The sequence below is a fragment of the Linepithema humile genome, chromosome 5 (assembly GCF_040581485.1).
Source record: "Linepithema humile isolate Giens D197 chromosome 5, Lhum_UNIL_v1.0, whole genome shotgun sequence".
Taxonomy (NCBI): Eukaryota; Metazoa; Arthropoda; class Insecta; order Hymenoptera; family Formicidae; genus Linepithema; species Linepithema humile.
Window position 1 is genome coordinate 5,348,336 of NC_090132.1, and position 25,612 is coordinate 5,373,947.

Consider the following 25,612-nt stretch of genomic DNA (forward strand, 5'->3'; position numbering starts at 1 on the left):
TTTTCATATATTATGCAAACATCGTTCCCTTTGACACGTCGCCTTTTTATTTTTATTCACTCATCCGTCTATTTCCAGTGTTTTATTCTGCATTGCATCGCTTAGTGCTTTCTCGTTCTCTATCCGAAAAACGTATTCTACTGTAACGTTCTAGCAATTTATTGTTCAAATTTCTGCATTTATTTTAAAGTACTGTAATATAATCTTCACATATTTTTTTAAAGTAGACAACTCCACTAACTTTAGTAACAAAAATATAATATGATAAATTTCCAGAAATTTTAAATATTACATACATATTTTTCTTCTTCTACTTCTTTTTATAGCTATTTTGCTTAGAAATTCCAAAAATATTATAATAAAAGTTATTGAAATTGGAAATTTATAATTTTGTTTTAAACAGCCCAATTATAGCGAAATCAAGTGAAGATTATTTTCAACAAACATACTAACAACATTCGCGTGATAAATTGACATGATGCTCGAGCCAATATTTTTTTCCTCCTGAAAACATTCTCAAATATCTTTTCTCGAGAACCACTCATCTCCAATATGAAATCTTATTATTTCAATAAAGTCACATTGCTTTCATTCTGTGCATTTTTTTCCAAGGAAATCAATTTCCGCGAGGAATGCTAGGCACATTAAAATCTTTATTCGCGTTTGTTAGCAAATTCGGTCGAAACCTTCCACGATATTTTCCTCGATCGGCGATTCAAGTATAATTCACTTTGGAATGCCTTCTGCATATTTATTATCTTGTTTCACATTGATGCGGTGGCGCGAAATTTCTCTTACTCCCCATTATTTTTAATCTAACAATAAGCTGCAACACTTTCATCGAACTCTTTTATATTTTTCAATTGAGCCTTCGTAGCGTAAAATTAAAAATTGTACTCCACGTGGGTATTATATTTTTCCATTTAGTGTTGTATTCGTTATTAGTTTCGCTCTCGCCTTGCAACTTCCTTTTCTTTCCCAGTCATGAGGAAATATTTTGCGGCCTGTGCGCGTAAGCGCGCGCCCGCTAAATCATTTAAACATTTTAATGGAAAAAGCACCGGTCAGCCGTTTTTCCCAGCACGTCTATAATTCATTCGCGCGATCCGAAATTTATATTTCATCGGGGAACGGATCTCGCTCCTCCCGATATCGTTTTTGCAAACATGAAGCAGAATCACCTTGTAATCGAATCACAATCTTCTAATACATAAATCGAGCTGATTCTTTCCCGCATAATTGAATGAGATAGTGGCAAGTTCTCACACAATTAACAAAGAAACTTTTTTTTAGAAAAAGATGAAATATTGATTCTTTTTATAACCTTGTGTTGAGGGCACTGAGATAATTTCGTACGCAGTAAAATATGTGATGTATAAAGTGGAAACAAACTGGGTTATGTACCAAGGTTTTGTCTAAGTTTAGTGGTTACAACTAGAACAATGGCATTGTTTCTTGTTATATCTTGTTATACGTTTGTTTATTTTTATTTACGGTAGAAATAGTATTGTTATTTTTTCACAAGAATAACAAAGAGAGAGAGAGAGAGAGAGAGAGAGATAAACATGCGGATAATAAATTATTTAGAATACTGCAATCATTAATATGTAGGAAAATTTGGTTGACCTCAGTTTGCAGATTATACGTGACGGTTATGCATGTAATATTTACATTTATAATTGTGTCACAGTTTTTTTTCTGCATATGTTGATAGTTTGCAACATCTCTCACTTTTATTTATTCAACGCTTCATAGCTGGATGTATTCATTATAGTTAGATAAGGCTGAAAAAATTTGTTACGGAGTCAGATCGTTTTATATGAGAGATAAAAGTGATCATGGAACGTTATATCATCCCAAGTTTTCTCGTTTCTCCTTTCCTCAATGTTCCTCGAAGGTATAGCAGTGCTTATAATAACTCTTCAATCAGTTCTCTGATCACTATGAATGGTAATGGAGCTTTCATTCAGGCGGAGCAGTGCTTATAAGGCGTTGTGAAAACTTTTGCTGTGCTTGAGTTTGTTACAGGATGCTTATGGATATTTCGCAAGAAGTAGCGGGAATCTCTTAATCCTTTTCCACCTGTTCCTCCCACGCGCAGCGTTCGCATGCTCGAATCTTTTTAGTCGATTAACGTGATTACATTAAACATGCAAATCCGTTACGACGATCGCAACTTCGATGGCGCGAACGACAGCATCTCAGACTGACAACCAATTCCCCACGCTCTCTTTTCGGATTTGTTGTCGAGACTTTTTTGAAGATGTCACATAGTCGGAAAGGAAAGAAAGAAAAACGATGCAACCGTCAGCAACTTCGAACTGAAATATTCTTATATAACGAAAGTAAAATAAATAGTAACTCTGTAAAGTAATAATCATATACAAAAATTTAATTAATAGAAAGATAAATAGACTAAAGAGCTGGCACAAATTTAATCCTTAAATATGTAGATATTTTATTATTTATTATATCAGGACAATTAAAAATTAATTTTACACAATGAGCATTAATTTGCATTTTACATAATGAGAAGAATCTGCAGAAAATTCTAAACAAGATATGTTTACACCGTTTACACCGTTTCCTTTCAGTTTAGAGTTTTCTTTTTAGAATAATTTTTTTTCTTGCAAGTTTTTTTTTGCGATACTTTCCTTTGACGTAAAAAAAAAACATGACTAATATTTTATTGATGATTATTACATTCTGACGAAATGTTGGAATAAAAGTTTCACCGCGCATGTTAGTTTCATTTCTGATTCTGTGTCACATGTTCGAAGCGGCACTTCGGCGATGTGACAGAATAGCCGGCCGCGAGTGTAACAATGTATAATTTCCGGCGACCCAATTCGCCGAAAATGTAAGAGGATTATGAAAACGCGTCGTGCCCGCAAGAGTCTGAACGATTATTCGCGCTCGCGAACCCAAATAAATTACTTGCGGTTCTAGTTGGAACGCCGCGCCACGCCGTGCCGAACGATCGGATGCTGGGTCGGATTGTGTCGTAAGTAGGATTTGTGAGTTATTACAGTATTACGAAGCGCCACGGATTCACCGGTAACTTAGATCCTGAAGACACTGTTTCGCTTAGACAGTAGCAGTGTAATTAGAAACGTAAATAAATGACATTGTAGATGTCTAGAGTGTGATACATTCTTGTTGCAATTTGATTTTACCATATTACAGTACATTGCAGAATGACATCAGAATTTGTAGTATACGTAAATCATATCCGCTATATGTATATACGCTATTCTTAGATGATATAAAAGTTGAATAATATTTTAAAAGGGAAAATTTGAATTTTTGTTCAATACGAATAGTTTATAGAATTTTAGACTGTTCATTGGAACGCGTTTCGCAAAGTAATCAACGACGTAGTTATCGTAGACAAACAGGTCTCTCAACTTCGCGATGTTTGCAATTGTTCGAAAGAATGCTTTGATAGCTGCGCGAGCCAATACATAGGGATTGTGAGTAGTAACATCGAGAATTTCAAAGTTTTCCAGTTTATGACTTGTTCCTACAATCGTTCTAGAGGTTCTTTAAATAGCATGTATAATCAGTCAGCATTTTGATTCTTTTCATTTGTAGAGGAAATCAAATGTGATTCGATTTATTTATTCATTTGTTTTTTTTTACTCAATCAATTTTTGCGATATTTTTAATACAGTGGCGAGCAGTAGATAAAGAAATAAAAATGACAATCAATTATATATAGTTTATATAGTCTGTAGATTTTTCTTTCCGTATTGCATATTCTTATTATACACACTTGTGACGGAGTTGACCTCAACGGGTTAGAACGACCCTTCGTGGCGCACAGATCCTTACACAGCGATTTTCCGCTTAGGTGTATCTTGCGCGTCGTCTCTTTTATGACGCATTCGGCGTATGTAATACCTTCTTCTATTACGTGTTCGACGTAAAACTGCCGGGTGCAAGTCCGGCGGCGGCGGTAATACCGGCACGAGTAAAACGTAATACATATGCTAACGATATCTCCGCGTGCGCCCCGTTGGCGATTTATGGACGAGCGATACAAGATGTTCCGCTTGAACCGGCGACGCGCGGTGCCATCAAAGTGTGTCTCAACGGGCGGCGAGTATGGTCGTTCGGACGGAAAATGGGGGGAGGATTTCGATCAACGAGGGAATATATAATTAGACGGCCAGCAGCGTACGAATTATAGCGCTCGTTTAGCTGTATTTTCGGCAAACCAGGATACTGATAATTTTCTCTCGTGAGCGAAACTATCCGGTGTTGAAATCAGGTATTTACTTGTATTTGTTTCGTGGGTTTTGCTTTGTAAAACTATCAACAAATGAGAAATTCTTGATTATTATTCGTTTGGAAACTCGTGAAACATTGCGCATATCGTGATTACATCATATTACGAACATTTTGAATTGTTGAAATTATTCAAGAGTTGTACATAGCACTGAAATTTCTAATTTCAGTGAAATGCTCCTTTGTTTCATAAATATGTCAGGTAAAAATGCAACTTGATATTCTGACTACATGTTATTCTCTCTTGGTACTTTTGCTTAGTTATCGCATAAACGTTTATTCCTATATAATAATATAGAAATATTTCATCTTGTATCCAATATCGCAATTCTTGTTGCATTTTTTGTTCAATTGGTCGACTACGAATTTCATAGTAATTAATTGAACTATATCTGAAATGTTAACGTCTAGTCCATTTTTATCGAAAAATATCGTTCACATATTTTTCTGTAATATAAAATTGCTTTTGATACACTGCAATATTACAGTATAATCGTAAAATATTTCCAACCATAAATGGATTATTCACGATCTATTGAGAATCGAAGTTTTGCTAATTCAATTATGTTAATGTTTATTATCGTAAATTCGTTACACAGAACAAAAAGTTTCACTTTTTTACTTTTATGTAATTATATATTTTATACGGTGTGTATTATATATCGCTTTTATTAATTGAAATTAATTACAGAAAATTAATTGAAATTGATAAATTAAAATAAGCTAAAGGTCTAATCTAATATTTTGTTTGATCGTAGAAAAGTCTATTACTTGCGTTTAACGGAATATGTTATAGATTTATGATTTTTTTACTGTCCATATAAAATTTATAAAAGAATACCTATAAGAAATTTGGCTGAAATGAATGAATTGTAGTAGGGCTACTAAATCCAAGTCATTTCGGAAATGAGAAATAACATCGTCTACAAATTTCCTAACTATTTCAAGGGAGCTAAACTCCATTTCACCTACGCTTAACTCACGAGAAATAATTGTTACTGAAAGCGAAAAGTTTTTGAAATTCCACCGAACAAATAGTATTGTTCAGCCATATAGCACTGTGTTGAAAACACGTGTCGTTCGTATTTGCGCTTTCCAGTTGCTTGAAGAACTATTTTTTCGAAAATATATTTACGTTAGCAAATAATTTACTTTAAATGGAAAAGAACGTATAAATAAAAATTGTATTTGGCTTGATATCAAAGAGAAATAATTTTTACTGAAATATGTAAAGTTCGAATTTCACTCACTTCCATACAATAACAAAATTTCTTTGATTAAAATGTAACTTTATTACATTTGATATGAGAAAGAAACGCTGAAAACATACATGTAAACAATACTTATGGTATCTACTAATTTCACTTTTATGTAAACGCTCGCAGAATGCTGGATGGTTGTACTCTCATTGTTGCAACGCTATCCGCATATAACTCCAATTTGCATTGCTAATATAAATATCAAGCTTGAAATACAAGGAAAGCTCGCAGATTCCAGCATTTACCAAAGTCTGAGAACAGTTGTTGATTACTTCCTTAATTGGCGGCTTCTTACCGGCGTGTCTTTCATTTTCGCGGTGTTTCTACGGGTCACCGAAACTACAAGATTTTTTCCTCACTTTAGTTTCGAACATTCCGAAACTCACGGTAATTAAAATAGGATTGTATACAATAATTACGGGAAAATTACTTTGCACAAACAATGTGTTTACAACAAACCAAATACTTGGAGCTTAATTCATCATTTAAAGTTTTGAAACGAATCTTTTTTTTTTTTTTTTGAGACGAGATGTGCAATTTATCTTGGAGGATGTGTGCTCCGGTTTTTCTCGTCGACACCTATCTCGAACTTTTCGAAATTTCTCACGCCAACTGGAGCTTAAAGTGAAGTACGTCGTGAGTGTCTCTCAAGCGTTTTTTTAACCTGTACTCAAAACTATCAAAGAGAAAATCTTCGGTACCGATGTGTTGGTCGTGCAAATAAAATTTACCACCCAAGTTTGCGGCTGAACTTACCTAGTACGTCGACGAGTTTTCGAGTTTATCATCGTGTGCATCTTTTAATAAGCTCAAGTAGTGGTTAAACATTATGGAAAGGCGTGGTTAAGGATTCCTCGGAGTTTCAGTGCAATTTATTATCACTTTTTGTGATAACAGATATATAATTATAAATAAATTAATAATTTAGATGATTACGTTTGCGCGCGGAAAATTTTAATTTCCTGTTTCGAGATTTACAGTACACAAGTAAGCTGGATAACAGAAGAGATATATCTTTAACCTATTTTATATTTATTTAAAAATACTTGATATGATTACAAAGTATGAATACATTGCAAATGAATTATTTGGATTATTTATAGCATTTAAAAAATAAGATTTTACGCGTAGTGATAAAAATTACTATTCATATAGTTTTCATTTTACGCAATTTTAAATGTGCTAAAAAATTATTGTGATTATGATCATTAAGATGATGCAAAATTTAAATATCATTGATTAAGTCATTTCTGAATACTGCAGTCTGGGACACTTCCCAATTTGAGTCGCTTAAGTTAGTAGAAGTTATGCCACGCTGCGCTCCAACTACCATGGATGAAAATTCGCCCAAGGGTATTATGGCGTTGGTGTCACGGGGTCGACAGCACCGACAAACTAACCTACTGTAATTCCCTTGATGATTTTAATCCGTTGTCACTTAAATCATTTCTTATTACAAGTTTAGACGCATTCGAACAATTCATTTGCCGTTAAATTATTTCATGAAGGTAGTCAAAGATTGACATTATTTGTTAGATTCTCTTTGAAGGATTCTTTAGAAAGATTGACATTATTTGTTAGATTCTCTTTGAAGGATTCTCTAGAAATCTATGTTTCGAAACAAAAAAATATTGTTAGCATTTCCAATTTCTTAAAAATATATTTTTTCTTATAGTAAGGCTCGACACCATTTTTCTACATATATTTTTTTTGTTTTAAATAATTTGTAGCATAAAAATGCGCAATGTGCGGTAGGTGTTGATGCATCAATGCATTCGTACGTATTATGAGTTTTCAACTGAAATAATTTGCCACTGAACTGCTTTCAGTTAATCAATTACAGAGATTAGTTATCATGAAGCAATTGAAACGGTTTTGAAGAGGCAAAAAGTTATAATACCATGTGCTTTTTCATTGGAAATTGCGCTTACAATTTATAACGATTCTCTCTGTAACAGAGTCCTATGAAAATAACAATTACATTTTTTAATAATGAATGAATAAAACAGGCGGTAAAAATACGAGTGGATAATTAGATTTACTATTTATTTCATAATTGCAAAAATCTCTTTGATGAAGAAACAGATATTCACAAAGCATATTCTGCAACTAATTTACAAGTTAAAAACAAAGAATTTTATATTTGTACATGGTATTTAGCAAAATGCTTTATTCTAACATTAGATGTTTGCATAGATAGGGGGAGAGTGAAAAGAATAGCGTTTATAAATATATCATTAAATAACTCAAAACCTTGTGTTTAATTAAACGCGAAATATGTCAGTTGCAAAGAGATTTGTTGGAATTTTTATCAATATCGTCTCATAAAAAACGAATTTCTGAAAATTAACAAAAGCCACTAATTGTGAATAAGCCACTAAGCGTTTTATATAGTTAAATATTTAGCGCAGATGATTAATGAATGCCCATGCGCTTTTCATAAATTGTACGCATGGAAATGTTTATGTAACATTTTTGCGAAACTCTAATGAAACTTTTTATCTAGTAATGTCAATTGTAATACCACAATTGTTGTAACTGCATATAATCGTAATATCATAATTTTTATCATAATAAGTTTCGACACAAACACAAACTTCACATTTTATTTAAAAATTTTTTAACTGCATTATAATGTGCAATGTCTAATATTTTTTATAACACTGACGTAACTTACCACAAATTTTGATTTGCACGTTCTTGCGAGATAAGATTTTTTGATCTGTATTTGATCTGAAGTTTCGGAGTTTCGCAAAGATGTTTCAAAAAGGGAGAAGCTTCTCGGAGATCAAAGATCTGTTGTCGATTCTAAAAATTCTATAATCGCACACTCACCCTCATGGTCGAAACCCCTCACATGGTCCCACCGACGCTGAAAAACACCTTCAGTCTGCAGTGGATTTGCGTCTGTCACCCATTCGCCATGCCCCACTGTTCTTCGAAAAAAACAATCGTTGGGCGTTACTTGTTTCGCACGAGGCAATTTTCACATTCAATCCCGACCTTTAATCTTTAATATCAGAATCCTTGACACGAATTCTCCTCACATGTCCGAATTATGCGCTATGCTTTTGCACCTGATCCCTCAGAATGCCTGTGTACTACGAGAATTTCCACTTGACACCTCGCAGATGTTCGTATTAATTATTAAAGCAAGTTGGTAAACAAGTTAGATAAATTAATTACACGAATTCATGGATGGTGTAATAAACGAGAATGACGAAAGCTTGTAACGATCGTACACTCTACATGAGAAAGCTTGCAGATGGTTAAAAATTTTCACAGAGTTTTAGAAACTTCGCAAAATTTGCACCTCTTCATAATGTTTTTTATGGGCAAACGAAGAATGGAAACTTGTTGAAAACTCAGACGTAAGCTTGGTGATTTGCGAAAACGTGGTCGTGAAAGCTCTCTCGCGCAGCATCGAACTGAACGAACGAGCAGTCGGGTTGATGCGAGGTCGTGGCCCGGCAGCCGGCGACTGGCTGCTGCTAGAAAGCTCGCAAGCTCGAGCCAGTCGGCCTGGCTAGGCGCAAGCTCCCTACTACGCGGCCTCGAAACACCCAAGCGAACACACCGCCGCGTCGCCCACCCTCCGAGAGAGAGAGGAGAGGGTTTCTTTTGGCGACTCGTGTCGCCGAGGAAAGGGCTGCCAGATATTTGGCAGCTTGCGTCGTCTTAAGGCTACTTAGGGTAACATTCGATTCCTATCACTTACGTGAGATTAACGCATCTACAAAGCAGAATTGTCCAAATCAGTATTATTTATATAAAAGCAGATTTTGTGACTATAAAAATAATTTCTAGATTTAGTTTTGTTAACATTGGAGACAATTGACATCAGATATATTTTGTAATGTTTATATGGCATGGAAAATGAAAGTTATAAAGCATTAAAAGCTTTGATTTCTATCAGAATGTAGTGACATATGTTTTTTTCTTCCATTTTATTTAAAAAAAAATCAGAACAAAGAATTTTTCTGGAGTTTTCTTTATCATATGCATGTAAGATAAATTATTTCTTCACAAAATTCCGGTTTTACGTGGATGAATTCGATTTAATCCGTCGCGAATCGGTGTTAATCGCGAAAGCTGATATCGATATTAATGGCAATGCGGATATAATGCTACATTCGTCGGTATTTCAATGATTAATCGATAATGAATTACCGCACCACTTCCGGCTGCAAGCGTATTACTCGATTTTATGCACCATTTCTTTTAATAACGCAGAATGGAAATAAATTATTTTGATGAAATAACTTCTTGCGTGAATTTAAATAATAATTTCATACACAGATATCTCTTTACGATATAATTAAAATAACGCAAATTTTTTTCTGCAAGAAATCCATCGTAAGAATTAAGAAATCGGCAATTACGATTTCTTAATTTTTAATTACGAGGCATACCGTAGATCTCAAGTCATATTCCGTTCAATTCTATTACGACATGTACTGATGTATTTCGCGAGGGCATTTGTGGCGTAAGGTTTACGACAGGCATAAAAACTTTTATTGGCAATTGCGTTGGCGAAGGAGATACATCTTTAACCCGAAGAAAGAAATGGAGGGAATTGGCATGGAAGGGGTCAATAAATTTTCGTTAATTATTCTTGATGGATCGGTAAAAATGCCACCACGTCGTACACGTTGGATCGTAGTTTGCGAAACTCGTGCTTGCGGGCAACCCGAGCACAATTGCGGCACCGTGGCCGACCACAAAGTGCTTTGATAGCGCGAATACGAAGCTATAGAAGGTCGGCTTACATGGAGAAGAAGAGACATGGGCATCACTTTTACTTTGCGTGTTTTAATTAATTTCACGCGCAAAAACGAATTCTAGGTGCGCGCGCAGGATTCGCGAAGCGGTCACCCGCGAGAAGCTTTGCCCGTATTCTCCCGCATTTTCGTATAGAGACTGTCTGTTCGGAGAATTAAACAAGGGATCATTTCGAACGACTATTATCTGTTAATCTTTAGAATAGTGATTGTCAAAGGATACGTTTCACGATATAGCACAGCGTTACAAAGATACATTACAAGTAACACAAAATTTTAGGAGTATCAATCTTATTACAAATTAAAAAATATTTATAAATATAAAAGTAAAAATATTTAATATTACACACATTCAAATATTTAAATATTAATTATATTTTTTGTTTATTAATACTAAGAATTATAAAACTGTGATGGATAACGGCTTTTATTAAATTTTCGTCAACCTAAAATTCATTAAAGGATTTTTTATTAAAATTTTTTTATAAATTACGCACATACCTATAATTTTTGAGATATATATATATGCATTTTATTTTAATTATGAGAATAAACGCGACGCGGAAAACTAAAAGTTGTCGATACAGCAATGGATTGCATAATTTGATGTTTAAAAATGATATAAAGATACATATTTTTAGACCTTCGAGGCACACGAGGCATGGACATTTCAATAAGCAAACAAACGGACGCGCGCGACTGTTTTATCGCCAAACAACGTAATGCGAAATAACGACCGATCGAACAAATGGTCTCGCGTATGTACATCTATTCTGTTCACGCATGCGCGCGATTCGACAAAAAAGCGTCGTGCACTTTTAATTAAAGCGCAAATGTGAAACAGCTCCTTTTGCGCACGTTTTATTACGTCCAATTGCCAAATGCGCGGCATTGTAATTTCACTTGCGTTGCGTCCACCACTCTGCGATAACCCTTTGCCTTTCGCCTCCCGTGTGCCTCGAACATATATTATCCCGCTGGTTTACGCGACCTGAGGCAAGTGTCGTTACACGCGGGATTCGTGTCTCTCTCCACGTGAATCGATATCACACGTCAGTTAGTCGCCGAAACGACACCTGTCGTGACCAAATCGCATATGTGGTCGTGTTCTATATAGATTATTTATGATTTTCGTAAAAGACGTATAACGATTTCTAAAAAACAATGCAATTATCAAGCAATAATTTACATTCTAGGACAAAGAGTGACATAATAATTATCGAACAATTATTCATTGTGCATTATCGGATACTGAATTATTTTAGCATGTTTGCCGGCACTCCATACAGCAGGATCATATCAGCTACATTAATCGATGTCTCGATTTTTGGACTAATTAGCGAACCGCGATTAATCATCCTAGCAAGTTTCAAGAAACCAGAGTAGCGCATAAGCTTATCGACGTTCCTTCTCTCGAGACTTTCACCTCTTCGCGGTCTATTAATCTATCGACCTTGAATAGATTCCAGTATTGCGACATGACAACTCTTAACGATGTCTTTGATCGCGTAATTCTTCAGATTGATAAGTAGCTTAGTCTCTGTTGCAACTCTGAAATACAAGTTCGCAAGATGAAATTCTTATTCTTCTCTTACGTTGTACCAAACTTTTGTAATAGCCGGAACCGCTAATTAAACTAATTTATCCAACTATTCTGTGAAAGTACCATTTCTCTAAGAGTACTAAATTTTATGTACAATTTTAATTTTATGTAGAAATTAAATTTTTTTATTCTATGCATTTAACTAATAATAACGTGCTTATAGGAATTTTTTAGTCGAGTCAATAAGACTTAAGATATAAAAATATTAAGATTATTTACGAGTTTTTTAATATATTTTTTTAATTGTTTGTTTTAAAGATAATTGATAAAAATGTATATAATTGAAATTTTTGAATTCTTTTGAATTTGTCGTCTGAATATTATTAAACATTCAACGATGGAATAAAGCTGCTTACAGCCATTTATAATTAATTTTATCAGTTCGTGTTCAAGCAACTAACACAAAATATTCGTTCTGCGCATTAATTTATGAATTCGTTTAACGTAAACAGAAATGACGAAATAAAATGCACCATTAGAAACGCGAAAAAATAACCCGCCGCGACGATGCAGCTTAAATATTCAAATTATGACATTCGAATGCAGATGAGGCCACAAAAAAAAATCATATAGGAGAGACCTGGGACGTCGTTCTTCTCGCATTTTGTGCGTATACGCGTAGTTATATGCAGGTCTCTGGACGACATCCAACTAAATTTTTATTCAAATGGTTATTTCAGCGAAACTTTTCCTCTTTGCATCTCCGCTTTTATAGATATTATTTAGTGTAGCGTAATTATGTCACAAAAGTATGATGCAATTCAATTTAATGTCTACATTGCGTGTAATATTTTGAAACATGCATGCGGCATTTTTATGCGTAAATCAAATCATTCCAACAATATACATATACTGTTCGTCAATAAATCGCTTCTACATAACTCAGGCAACTCGTGAAATTTTGCTAAAATTACTGCTCGAAACTAATTTACGATTTGATCACGCAGGAATTGTTGTAGATAGTGTTATCTTGAGTGAAAAAATACGTGATTGGGATTGCTTGAAAATCTAAACGTCGCGACGTGATACAACGACGTTAAGTAGCAACAGGCGCTTTCTTCGCTCTCGACGTAGAACAAGTTACCGTCATTAAAATTCCATAACACTAAATGGACGTGGTCTCTTCGCAGTAGCTTGCGCTATATACAGCCCTATTGTTCGTAGTTCGCAGCGCGCTTCGCGAGTCCTATTCTCCTCGCTACACCTTGCATCATTGCAAGTCAGCCGCGTGATCCGCCGTCAGGACGGCGGTTTTAGGACGGGTAATCAGGAAGATTCACGAGCATCCGTTTCGCGGCCATTTGTTTGGCTGTTTAGGATATAGGGTCGTGGAAGAAACCCGGTGGGAATTCGTAGGACGATCACGTGTTGTGCGGCAATAAATTCGCAGTTCTGCTTTGCGCTACGATAATCAACAAACGACCATGTCAAGGACGATGCGGTGTTCCCTCGCGTTAAACTTCTGCAGGACGCTTGGGATGCAGTGTAACCGCGCTTGGTATTAAAGCAGTATAGTTACTATTGCGTCTACTATATGATAAGAATTTTAAGAGCGGTAATGTTTGTCGAAACGGAACTGATTCGTCTTTCCGATGATTTGGAGGAACTTGAATTCTAACCTAATTTTAGTCCGAAAGTGAAAAAAAGAAATAGAATTTTAATATAGGAAAATTTAAAATAATTGGAATTTTCTGGGGAAATTTTGAGATGAAGAAAATTCAAAACGGTGTACGACGAATTAAATTGAGATTTGGGTCACGTAGCACTGGTAGAACTACCGAGTTAGAATCCTGGGGGACGTTTCTCGCGCTGCGAATTCTGCCAAGGAGAGCTTATTTTTTATCACTCTTCGTTGTATATCTTTAACGTGTACACGGAACTTTGCTCGTAGCAAATGCGCGGAGTTTCTGCAATCTCATCCACCGAAGAAGCTCGACCTCTCCTGCTAGATCGTCCACCATGGGGAGGCACGAAACTCCATTAGCATGTTCCAGATCCCGGCGGGTCTGGCGGGTGAGATCCTACGAGAGTGCTAGAAAGAGAGAGCCGGAATATAGGATAGTCGATAAATTCAGTATGTTCGGGCTGTAGAACATCCGTGCGAAGCACAAAGGAGGAGAAACTGTCAAAAATCTGAAGAGAAGCAAATATTTTTTCCCTTTCAATACTTGTCAATTTTGCCTATCTTACGGTCAGTCGAAAAGCCATTTCTGTAGGTGAGGGAAAATGCCCGTAGAGAAGGCACGTTCCGCGAATGCCGGTGCGCATTTCCGGAACCGGAAGGACACTTTAAAACTGACGCGGCCTATTTGTCTGCGGTGGCTCCGGCCGCTCTGACAACACGCCGCAGCATTTTACTTGCCGCCGTTCTCTTTTTCGACATTTTTCAGGATCTTCCGTGTCCTCCGTTTCCCTTTTGCCTCTTGTCTCCTCCTTCTCTGTCTTCGGCGAGAGATAGAAGTCAGTCGCGGGAGTCCTTTCTGGCCTTTTTCCGCGATGCGATTAATGATGCTCGTTTTCCGTCCGAATAAGCTAGTCGAGAAAAGGAGAGGGTTGGACCGTCGAGTTTATTTCTTCGTAGCGTCTTTTTCTTGATGAATCGACGATATGAAATGCGCGGTGATTGGTTTAATATAAATCAAAAGGGCGAAGAAAATTTCGAAGTTCGTTACCAGTTTATTCGCTACCGGTGTGCAATTAATTACGAAATGAGATATCGATTGCTCGTTGAACTTTTTGCACTTTTGTATATCTTTTAAGGTAATATATTATATATTTATTTACTCTACTTTTGCATTGTTTTAGAAAAAAATTTTTTTCTTCCGTTATTATGAAGCATAATCATAGAAAAGAAATCTTTACCTTAAAACATCTTAAAGTGAAGATATGCAATATATAAATGCTTTTATTCTTATTCTCTTTTTAGTTTTAGAATCTAACATATACCTTTACAAAAAAGGGTTAATTTTATTTCTATTCTGTTCAGAAATAACAGTTAGGTTCTTCATAGTATAACATAACATAGTTTATGATAGTAGTGGGAGATGTTCGAATGTAATGTTGTCTTGATAGCTGAATAGGTTTACGCGCCTACTAATGGACGGCGTGTACATGGAATTACATTCTAGGAGTGTAATGCTAATAAACGGCCGATCAGATGAATTAGCGTTGCAATAACCGCGCCGAGCCACTGCGCAACAAAGCGCGCTCGCATAACGAAACGTCATTCCCATGAATGTAGAGGAGTCATTAATTAATCAGGTAACCCGAGCTAGTTGCAACCTACCCGAAATAACATCAGAGATTACCGAGCCTGTTCGGATTAGGCTGCCGTTTAATAATTTATCAATGTTATGAGATTTTTTGTTCCTCAGGTTTTAGGAAGTAAAATCTATCTTGCTATCATTATGTAAAATTGATGTGCATATACGTTTGTTTTTTATATAAAACTTTCTTTTATTTAACATTTGTGAGAAAGTAATATTTACGAACAAAACTTACTAAATAATTATATTATTTTTTAATATAATATTTATATCTTTACACATAATACTGAAATGTTTGTATTAGAATTGGCTAGAAGATAAACTCTCTTCTATGTTTTTCAAATCAAACGTGACAAAATTAAAATATATATCCACAAAAATAAAAATTCATTGAAAAAATGGAACAGCAGAAAAAAGTGAATTATAAGAACAGCAGAATAATGTGTGACAGAATTTTAAGTATACATATATAATATTTGTTATATATGTATAATTTTTATTTTCACAGAAATAAATGTTAGGAAAAATGAATGTGTGTGTGTGCAGCATTATATTGCGTGACCATTCGTATGACAGGTGTTTTTCTGCATATACATATCAAAGTTACGTCTTATAATAATTGTCACTTGTATCTATTTGCTCTAGAAATTATCAACAGTTATCTGCAAAATAAGTGTTACACAAGTAATAGCGGGATTTTTCGTAATCGTTCACACATTAGAGACGCAACATTTGCACAGCACTTCGCGTAAGTGCGCATTTTCTCATGTTTAAAAAGAAAGTTGCAGAGCTCTCAGGCACGTTTTATAATCAATTTCGGTCCGTACGCTTGGTATCCGAAGATTAAAGAAGCCTTCCGGTTGCCAACTTGTACGGCTGCCAAGGATTTCCGGTTGCAGCGTACTGTATTTCGTTTCGAGGGAAGATACGTAATTTCGCGTAAATATCGGAATGATAAGGTAGACGGAAATTCAGCAATCGTCGGAGAGAGCTTTTTTTTAAAGAAAAAGAGAAAAAAGTAAACAAAAAGTGTCGCTGATTGTTAAACGTCAGGAGATGTTTTTGTCGTCTGTACAAATAAAATTTTGAGTTGTTACGGAAGCCCGTAGTGCGCGGTAGTTGATTTTGCCAAAAAATATTTGCTGTTTCTATTTGTAGAAATCACTGTTCTCTTCGCTGTCTATCACTTCTGATTATTTTATTTCCGACAATATTTTTTTGCTACCGTTTTATTTGCGTTGCGTTTTGTTACTTCTTTGTTTTTTATTGGTATTTATCCTTTCACATCTCTTCACGTGTGCGAGTGACACTCGCAAATCGGCAGGACTGAAATTAGCGGGAGAATTAATCACAGACACGACACACTTCGGGAATAGAAACGCGTCAACTCGTAAAAACATGGGGTGCTACGTAGGCATGTGAGTTGCGTTATTCGGACATTTCGACAGATTTGTCTACGTCGCCGTTTAATTTATCTTATTTCATCGAAAACCGAAACTACAGCGGTATGTACTTCATCGACACGTCGGATTCAGATAAAAATTCATCAATACGTTCCCGAAATTCCTCCGACCGTGGGAAAACAGAATAAATTTTATCTCGCACGCGTGGAATTGCCCGGTCAACAATTTTATTCCATAGTAACCAATTCAAACTACGCATCTCCTGTTGTACCTGCGTACAACACAAAAAAGCGTATTTCATAAACCTTGCATCTGTCTCCGTCAATATTAATTGCCGACGACTCGACAATAGAGCACCGGTGGATATTTTCGAGTTTTTTTTTTTAAAGAAATACACGAGAGAAGAATTGTGGTTAAATAATAATTTGGTTAATTAAAATATCAAAATCCAATTAAATATTAATTTTAAAAATTTTAAGGCAAATTTAAATTAAACAGAAAAATTAATAAAGGTATAATTTATGTTTTGGTAATTTTGTGATGATTATGAACAGAAATAGAAATATAAATATAAATAGAAATAGAAATAGAAATAGAAATATTAATTTTTATATATTTATAATTTTAAAATAGAAACCTCTGTTGTATTTTTTTGGAGTAAAATTCATTATATCTTTTGGCATTTTGTTGTAGAAAAAATAATAATAACATTGCAAAGAATTAATTATTGTAAAGAGAAATTATGTTATTAAATGATACATAAAGTTTATGATGTCAACCAACATCAAATCAACTGATCATATCAATTGATATCATTGCACGTTGACATGTTATTTGTGTTTATACCTACTATCGGTAGTGATGCGATGACCTTAAATATTAATTATTTATTAATGCTTTAACAATGCATATGTCACGTATTTGTTACATAAAATATTGCAATGACACCGACGAAGGAACACGCAAACAATGGTTTAAATTTATCTATTAATTCATTAAATTAATATATTATACACAAAAATATATATATGAAATGAGATTTCGATATAGGTAATTAATATGTTTGGTAATGCAAATGTTATTTGGATGATAATAAATTTAATATATTATTGTTATTATTATTAATTCGATTACATTGGATCTAAGTTGGATCTAAATTACCATAAATTTAAACAAAATTAATTTAATGTTAAAATTTCTGTTATCCAATTGATTAATAAACGCTTGCAAAATATTATTTTATATGGTTGAAGTTATAATATTATATTAATTTTTAAATTTAACATGTTATAGTTTAAAAAAATTATAATTTTTCTAATAACATTTATTTAAACTTTATATATTTTTATCGATAAAATGGAGTCACATATCGAATGGGAAATCCTAATGGTATTCGAAAAAAAAGGAGGTTAAAAAACAGATTAAGAATTACCAACAAATGGAGCGTATTTTAGTGCGCTCATTCCGTCGAATCTCCCTTTTTCGAAAAATAACACCGTAAGGAAATCGTACGCAAATAGTTATTCGAGAATCATTCACCAGTAACTTTGAGGTATGGGATCCGATCGAAAAGCTGTAACTTCACCGCTCGGTCCATTATGGAGTGTATGTATATGTGCGTGCACACTAGGCACTCGTGGATATTACGTGCCGTGGCGTTTGATAGATGGGGATGTTTATAGGGTTGCCTGCGGTACACACAAAATAAGAGCAACCGACGGGAATTGCGACCCAGAAACAAGGTCAGAAACGTCTTTCGCCTTCTCTCTCTCTCTTATGTACACTTTTTCCACTCCCTTTGAGATTGCACGAATATAAGGATAACAATAAGATTAGATGACACACGATCACATTATCGCAGAATCATTTTTTTTCTTAGAATACTGGTTGAATTGAAGCCGTAAAAGACCATTATTTATCTTGTTGTCAGAAGTACGATGTGTTTGTAGAAGCAGTGCGATAATTTTTGTTTTGAAGAAATACTGCGCATTTTGAAAAATTTTACGAAAAATATGAAGATTCTCATTCAGAAATAGATTAAATTAAAATTTTTCCTTTTTTGTTTTTTTTATTTATAAAAGAAGAAAGAAGGAAAGATTTTATTTTATTATTTTAAAGGTTGAAAATAATGTAACTCGAGACACAGATATGACAGGTAGACACAGTAGTTTTAATCTTCGAAATTTTGCGTTTTGCTCAATGCATTTTTAGGTCAAAGAAGAGACGTATTTGCCAAACAGTGAAATTCGATTAAATAATTGCGTAATCATTCATTGAAATTGGTTCAAATCCCTTAATCGTGCCAATACACATTGCCTTAAGCAACAGACAGCAGAGAGATCCGTCCTGTCTAATCACTAATTCAGTCTAGAGAGAACAATTAGCTCGACCGGAGTCCCGTAAACACAGACTCCGACAGAATGCTTTGCAAATTGACCGATAAGCGGGCCGACTAAGACCGAGTGAATTCTGTCGGTCACAAAGGGAAGTTCGAGAGTTTTGCGGTTTGATATGAGCGAGATTCGGATTCGGTTTGCGCGGTACGTGAATGGTCATTGAAGAACCTGAACTGGCTGCCCGGCCACGACAAAGCAATTTGCAGACGAATGAAGGGACTGGAACGGTAGTAGCGGTTCTTGGCCACTCCTGCGGTCGTCAGGAGACGTTCTGCAATAGAGGGTCAGTCAGTTAGACAAGCTGCTTGGCTTCTCATGCTGGCTATGCATAAGACAATGCGCAAGCTTGTCTCCACTAAGGTCTCCGATACCACGCCGTCACTTGCATCCCAACGCGTCGCGTGTTCGACTGATCTATCGAAACGCGTGTTAGACCGGCGCGACAAGCCGGCGAGTGTTAGTTGGTATTAACGGAGCGGAGCACGTAATTAGCGCGAGCGGCGATTATCGTTAATGGAAGTGTCCTGTACGAAGAGGATAGGGCAGCGCGGAAACGTGAAATTCGTATTTGCACGTTTCCGTCGCGAAAATCGGATCGTAGTTAGCCGATTGGTTGAACATCATCCTCTCTCGTGGTATTTCTGTAAGAGAAAAATAATGGATCGTTCATCCTGTTTTCAAAATCCACTCAGTTTGTTACAGATGCATTGATTAATGTAATGTATTAAAATAAAATATTTTCTACAAAGAATAATACGCATGAATGTTTATCATTGTAATATGGAACACAGTATTTTTTATGAAAAAATAAAGTTATTTTATTTTTAACAGAAATATATTGGGAGATTTTGAAATATTGTAAATGTTATAAATGCAGGTGATTGAAACAGCAATAATAATTTTAGTTAGTGTATATTTAAATAGTAATGTATAATTCTAGATATAAAATTTATAGTATCTAATATTGAAGCTGTCAAAAATTACAAAATATATAAAATTATTATGTCTTAAGCTATGCAAATAATGCTGCAAGGGATTTTATTTTCTAAATATATATATTAATGAAAATATCGATCTATTTTGCTGTTATTTCTTAACGAATAGAAACAAAAAGCTGTCAAGAAATATTTTCCTAATGGCAATATACCTTCAAACTAATAGAAAAGACGCATCCTCTGCACTTACTGCGATAGCCGTTTACTGTCTGGCAAAAACAGGAAAACGGTTGAGATGGTAGACAGAAATGTTGGAGCTATCCTCGAAAACGAGAATGTTGCGCATAAAAGGGAGGAATGGATGACATCTCGAGGGAGGATAAGAGCGTTTGTAGAGTGGGAAATGGTGAGCGAGCACATAGCCGTGTCGTGACATAGAATTCAATGTCTACTTTAGTGATTTGCAAAAACACTTTCCGAATATTCGCCATGCAAGACTCGTTCTAGGTACCTCCATCGTGCGTTAGTATCACCTGATATTTGTAGTTCCCATACGATAACATAGAATGATATTATGATAAAAATATGTGATAAAAACGCACTTTTCTGTCGCTGCACACTGTAAAATTATAGCCATGCAGAATCTTGAACAAAAAGCTTATTGACATCGTTGAGTCATTATGAACTGCTAAAGAGTCAGGCGAAATTTGAATAAGTTGTCTTAGCTCGTTTTCTTTGTGGTCTTCTTCGTCTTTCAATATCTTCTGACCGGTCTTTAAAAAGGTTCACCAATTATTCCTGCGGAGCAGGGTTCGACGTCAATAAGGAGAGTTTTTTTGGAAATAGGATCACTAGAAAAGCATTATGGATCATTTCTACATGACTCTTGAAAAATATTATTTTAATAAATGATAGAAGAATATGTTAAATCTTTCTGTGCTACTGTAAAATTTATAGAATTATATGTGTGTTTTGATATATAATATTTTGAAAAAATATTAATGGATTTTTTTGTTGCAAATGTACATTATTTACTCTGTCGTTCAAAAAAGATGCAAGAGATGTACTAAAAAAGTAATACATATACAAATATAACGTTAAATTATAATTATAATTACATATTACGTGTTAAATTTTAAACGAAGAGTATTAGAATATTATATAATTATTTAATACATTACTTTTTTATAAACCTTTTTTATAAAAGATAACATACATGGATTGTTTTAAATTGTTAATATCATTTTATTTTCTTTATTTTTATTATTTGTACGGATAATAGAGCAGAAAATTAAATTTCCAACAATTGCCTGAATCCGTACTATTGTATGAAATTGTCTGCGAGGTAATGAGATAAAAATGGAACTGTTAAAAAAAGATAAATCAAACTTTTTGAAAGGTAAATTAAACAGCTTCAGATAAAGTCAATCTATTTTATATAAACGTTCTTAGACTTTTATGCAAATTACGATACATTTAATGTGCATTTAATGCAAAAAGGGTCTACACGTCCGACTAATAATAATTCTTACGAAGTCCGAACGCGATATAAAAGTCACAGAATAAAAAAGAACAATTGCGAGTTACGAGAGAAATGAATGCGCAACGCGAAGAGTGAGAAAGAGGGAAAAACAAGCGGCAAAATGAAATATCTCGCGGGGAAATTAAAATGCCAGATTGCCATGAAGACACAGTCTTCCGCTTACTTATTTATTCCATTACTGAGCTAGTCGGTATTCCAACGCGTAGGCGAGAGGCGGCACATCGATGCGCCGTTGTTGCGCGCAATTGCGTTCGTGTTGCGCAAATTTGCAGAAAACTCGACACCCGCGCCTCCGGTTTACGAGGACGAATGAAAACTGCAATGCAAGACAAAGCATGGATTTTGAATAATGAAGTAGCATTTCATGAAATGTACAACAATGTAAATTTCTTGACAAAGAGAAATGCGAGAAAAAATTAGATTTTTAAATATATATATATATTGAATTTGCATGTATTACAGGTGGTCAGGTTAGATCATCAAATATAGAATAATTTTTATCAAATATATTAGAAGAAGATTGTGCAAATTAGATGAGATAAATGATTGGATTAATTTTATATTTAATGCAATCATTTTAATTAAATTGATGTGTAACGGAACAAACGATCAAGAGAAAATTTTATCAGACTGTCAGAATTGCTGTCTGTAACACGATTAACTCATCAATTATTCGATTACACACTCATCACAGTCGTCGCGTATGTTCTAGGAAATTTGATTCTAATTTGCAACGCGTCTCGTACATGCCATTATTTAATTCACGCAAAATTCACGCAAAATTCATGTATTGACGTATATCGATATTACATAAATCGGTACTCTGTTGTTTACTCTGTAATATATGAGATAATTTTGTTACATAAAAATACTCTTTATCAAGACTCTTCTGTGATATTAACAAAATGATTTTGAAACGCTTATATAAGAAATGGTTCTAATTAAAGCAGCTCGTTTTTTTTTAAAAGTTGTTTGTAATTAAATTTATAAAATATAATCAAATAGAAAGAAAGCATTCATTAAAATGGCAACGCGCATGGCAACCATTGATAAAATTGGAGCGAAAAAAAATCTGGAAGTTACATACATACTCGACAGTTTGCGGTATGAGAGCTTAATGAAGGGCGGAACACGATAATTGAAGATTTTATGAGCGAAAAAATCGTAATAAAATGTTTTTCGTGGAAAAATAAATTTGTTTCGTGTCGAAACATTTTTAGAAATTTTTCCACTGGTTACAGATATTACATTTTGGTCCATTGAGGTAGAAATTATGTATTCGTCAGATTCATCTTGGCCGTTACAATAATATAAATGTATTTTTTTTATTTTTTTTGAAAGAATAATTACAACTTCATGAATTATTTATTAGATAAAATATTATAACCAAAATAAAGTAATCTGTATTCATCGAATGTTCAAGTTTGTATAATTGCAATTTCAATAATCAATTGCTAACGACGAATATTACATAAGTATTGTATGAATAGTACCATTGTCTGTGACTTTCTACCTTTATTGCGCGCGATTATCGTCTTTGTCAATTATTGGAAACTTCCTCGTTGCTAGAAGCAAACGATTATATTGCGGCGACGAAATTATTGCCTTCGTTATTTACGAGGTTGTTCGTAATTTCCGAATTGTGAAGCACTCTTTGTTGAAGTTAGTTTTTCGATTTGTTTAATTTATTCGATGCAGAGTTCCTCGAGACAATCTAAAGGTTTCCCTCGCCGTCGACGCTTTTCATTGATTTCTGTAAATTGAAAGCTGTAGAAGGGCGTACTTATTATTCGGGTAGCGCCGACGCTGAAGTCGCGAAGTAGGGTGTTAACATTGAATTCCTCCTATTCTTTCTTCTCTGAAACTGAAGTTGCAATCTGTGTGCTAGTTCTAAACTTAGGTAGGCTAAGTTTGTAAATAATTTATGTCGGTTTCCTCTCATTTGCATCTCCTTTAATTCTGTGTGATAGCATGATTTGTGAATAGTGACGTCGTAATTTTGTGAATCTTTTTTGTGTGAAATTATTTTTTTAACAATTATATTTAGAAACACCGAATATATCTTAGATATTATTTAATATTATAAATATGAAAGTTAGTACCAACCATTTTTAATCTATTGAATAGTCTTATTAAAGATTTAATATCATCTCCATCTATATCTATGGCAATAACGCTGCAAATTGTCACTAGCCACTGCATGACGTATCGCTAACCACAACCGGAACTACAAATTACAAAGCTACTGCAACAATTAACCCAACGAGGCGCCAACGGTTGGAGTAGTTTCACTTCATGGGCCTGTTAGTGAGCTACATCGTCAACATATTGAATTTGTGTAGATCGAATGTAGTACCTGAAATTTCAATATTCTGGAATGATTCATAAGATTTTACGGTGAAAATATTACGACGCTATTTCCCGTATGAATTGATTTTAATGCGGTAAATTTACAATGTTTGATAAGAATAAGGAGATATCTCCGAGTGCTCGTAACAAGTTTCGCAATATCATGCATGTAACATTTGTAACATCATCTTGGTATTTCGATGTAACAAGAAGAAGAGAGGTCGAATAGGAAGTTCTGGATGTGCAAATTTTCACTTGCTTGCCGATAATTCTGTGGTAGATTTCTAATTTGTAGTTCGGCCAGTAGGTCACGCCAGTAGAACAGGCTTGATTGATTTATAATCGTTAGTTAGTCAGCATATAGCAGGAAAGAAAAGAGTGAGAATGAGGAAAAAATTTTATTTAGATTGATTCATAAAATTACTTTAGAAAGATATTACTTTAAATTTTTATTAAGTCTACAAATCAAATTTATTTATTTATTGACATATTAATTACAATATATTTGAAAAGTCTGAATAATGGCATTCGCAGAGACTATAATAACAAGATGAAAGGTTGCTTTAGGTCAGCGAAATCGACAGCGTGCGCATTGTAGTTTACACATAGCCGATATTTTATGGCTGAAGGCGAAGATCGTTTGTTGTTACGTTACAAAGTTTCAGTGAAGGTACAAAGTCCGCGGTCGCGATGAACCAGGAATGTAGTATTTCGAAGAAATCCACTCTTCCTTACATTGCGGTATTGCGCGAGTGATAAAGGTCGGTCGAGATTGCACGTTTTATTAATCTGCATCGGTTCGATGATGAACGACTCATCAGCCTCTTGAAAGTTATGAAAGATGCGCTTTTGCATTCTGGTTCATATTTGCGACGAACGCTACCGTGACTAAAGATCAATGATTACAATCATAATATTCCTGAGAGTTTCTTGATGCATTATTTAAATATTGATAACTTGAAAATTATTTAAATATTGATAACTTGAAAAGGTCACAGATGCTAGGAGTTATCTTTGCAGAAATTTTGCAAAAATTAAAATGATATTCAGCAGTAAAGCTAACCATATTTTTTTATTAAAAATATTGACAATTGAGAAAAGTTTATAATCCTTTTTTGATTAAAAATAGTGATTTTATAGTTGTAACTGTTTTGCTTTGGAAATGCAATATCCTGATAGCAGTGATTTTAAGTTGATATTAAAGTCCCTATGCGCTCATTTATGTATAATTTATATAACTATAGTATTGTTTCGGATATCATTGTAATGTAAATGTATTTGTATTTTGCAGATAAACTTGTGCGCGTAATTTGTGCTACGAAATATATTTGTTCCGTCGTAATGCGCGTCGGGAGTGTCGTTTAATGTCGGGAGTGTCGTTTAAAGTGTCGCGCGATTTTCACATTCGGGTACGTGCGCGAGCAATGCGTGTGCCGCGAACGCGTGTGAGTGTTTCAAAGGATCGCTCAGAAGAGGAGGAGGCCTAGGAGGCATCGGGCGACAGCAGAGCAACGATTCGGTAAGTAATTTATTATAAAAAGGCATTTTTTTTTAGTGAAGAGGCTATACATATATATGTCAAAAACAGAATTGAAGATATTCGATTTCCCGATATTGTCTTGATTCAAAGAAACGTGAGCCAATTTCTTGATCCTCCTATTTCGTCGCTAACCATCAATCCCATCTAGCCACCGTCAACAACACAGCATTTTTCTCACGGGAAGACGACTTCTTCGATCGCTACCGCGTAACATATACCGCGGCCATTCGGAGCCAAGCCCCCGCGA

General features: G+C 34.7%; 2 protein-coding genes across 6 annotated transcripts in view; one reads left to right on the forward strand and one right to left on the reverse strand.

Moving 5' to 3' along the window:
- Positions 1 to 9,096, reverse strand: part of LOC105670148 (dipeptidase 1-like) — a 93,986-nt gene extending 84,890 nt beyond the window's left edge. Inside the window, exons 1-2 of one of the 2 annotated variants that reach the window (XM_012363491.2) lie at positions 8,553 to 9,096; positions 8,385 to 8,480 (exon numbers count right to left, since the gene is read on the reverse strand). In XM_012363491.2, the coding sequence (XP_012218914.2) occupies positions 8,385 to 8,390 (6 nt within the window). In that variant the 5' untranslated portion in view covers positions 8,391 to 8,480; positions 8,553 to 9,096. Of the gene's footprint in view, positions 1 to 8,384 lie in introns of both variants that reach the window. The other variant, XM_067355742.1, reaches the window with a different exon arrangement.
- The window catches only part of LOC105670149 (uncharacterized), a 138,327-nt gene that overhangs the window by 20,689 nt on the left and 92,026 nt on the right, over positions 1 to 25,612 (forward strand). For all 4 annotated transcript variants that reach the window (XM_012363494.2, XM_012363497.2, XM_012363493.2 and 1 more), the window contains one exon: positions 25,117 to 25,344. The gene's annotated coding sequence lies outside the window, so the exon portion shown is untranslated. The remainder of the gene's footprint in view (positions 1 to 25,116; positions 25,345 to 25,612) is intronic.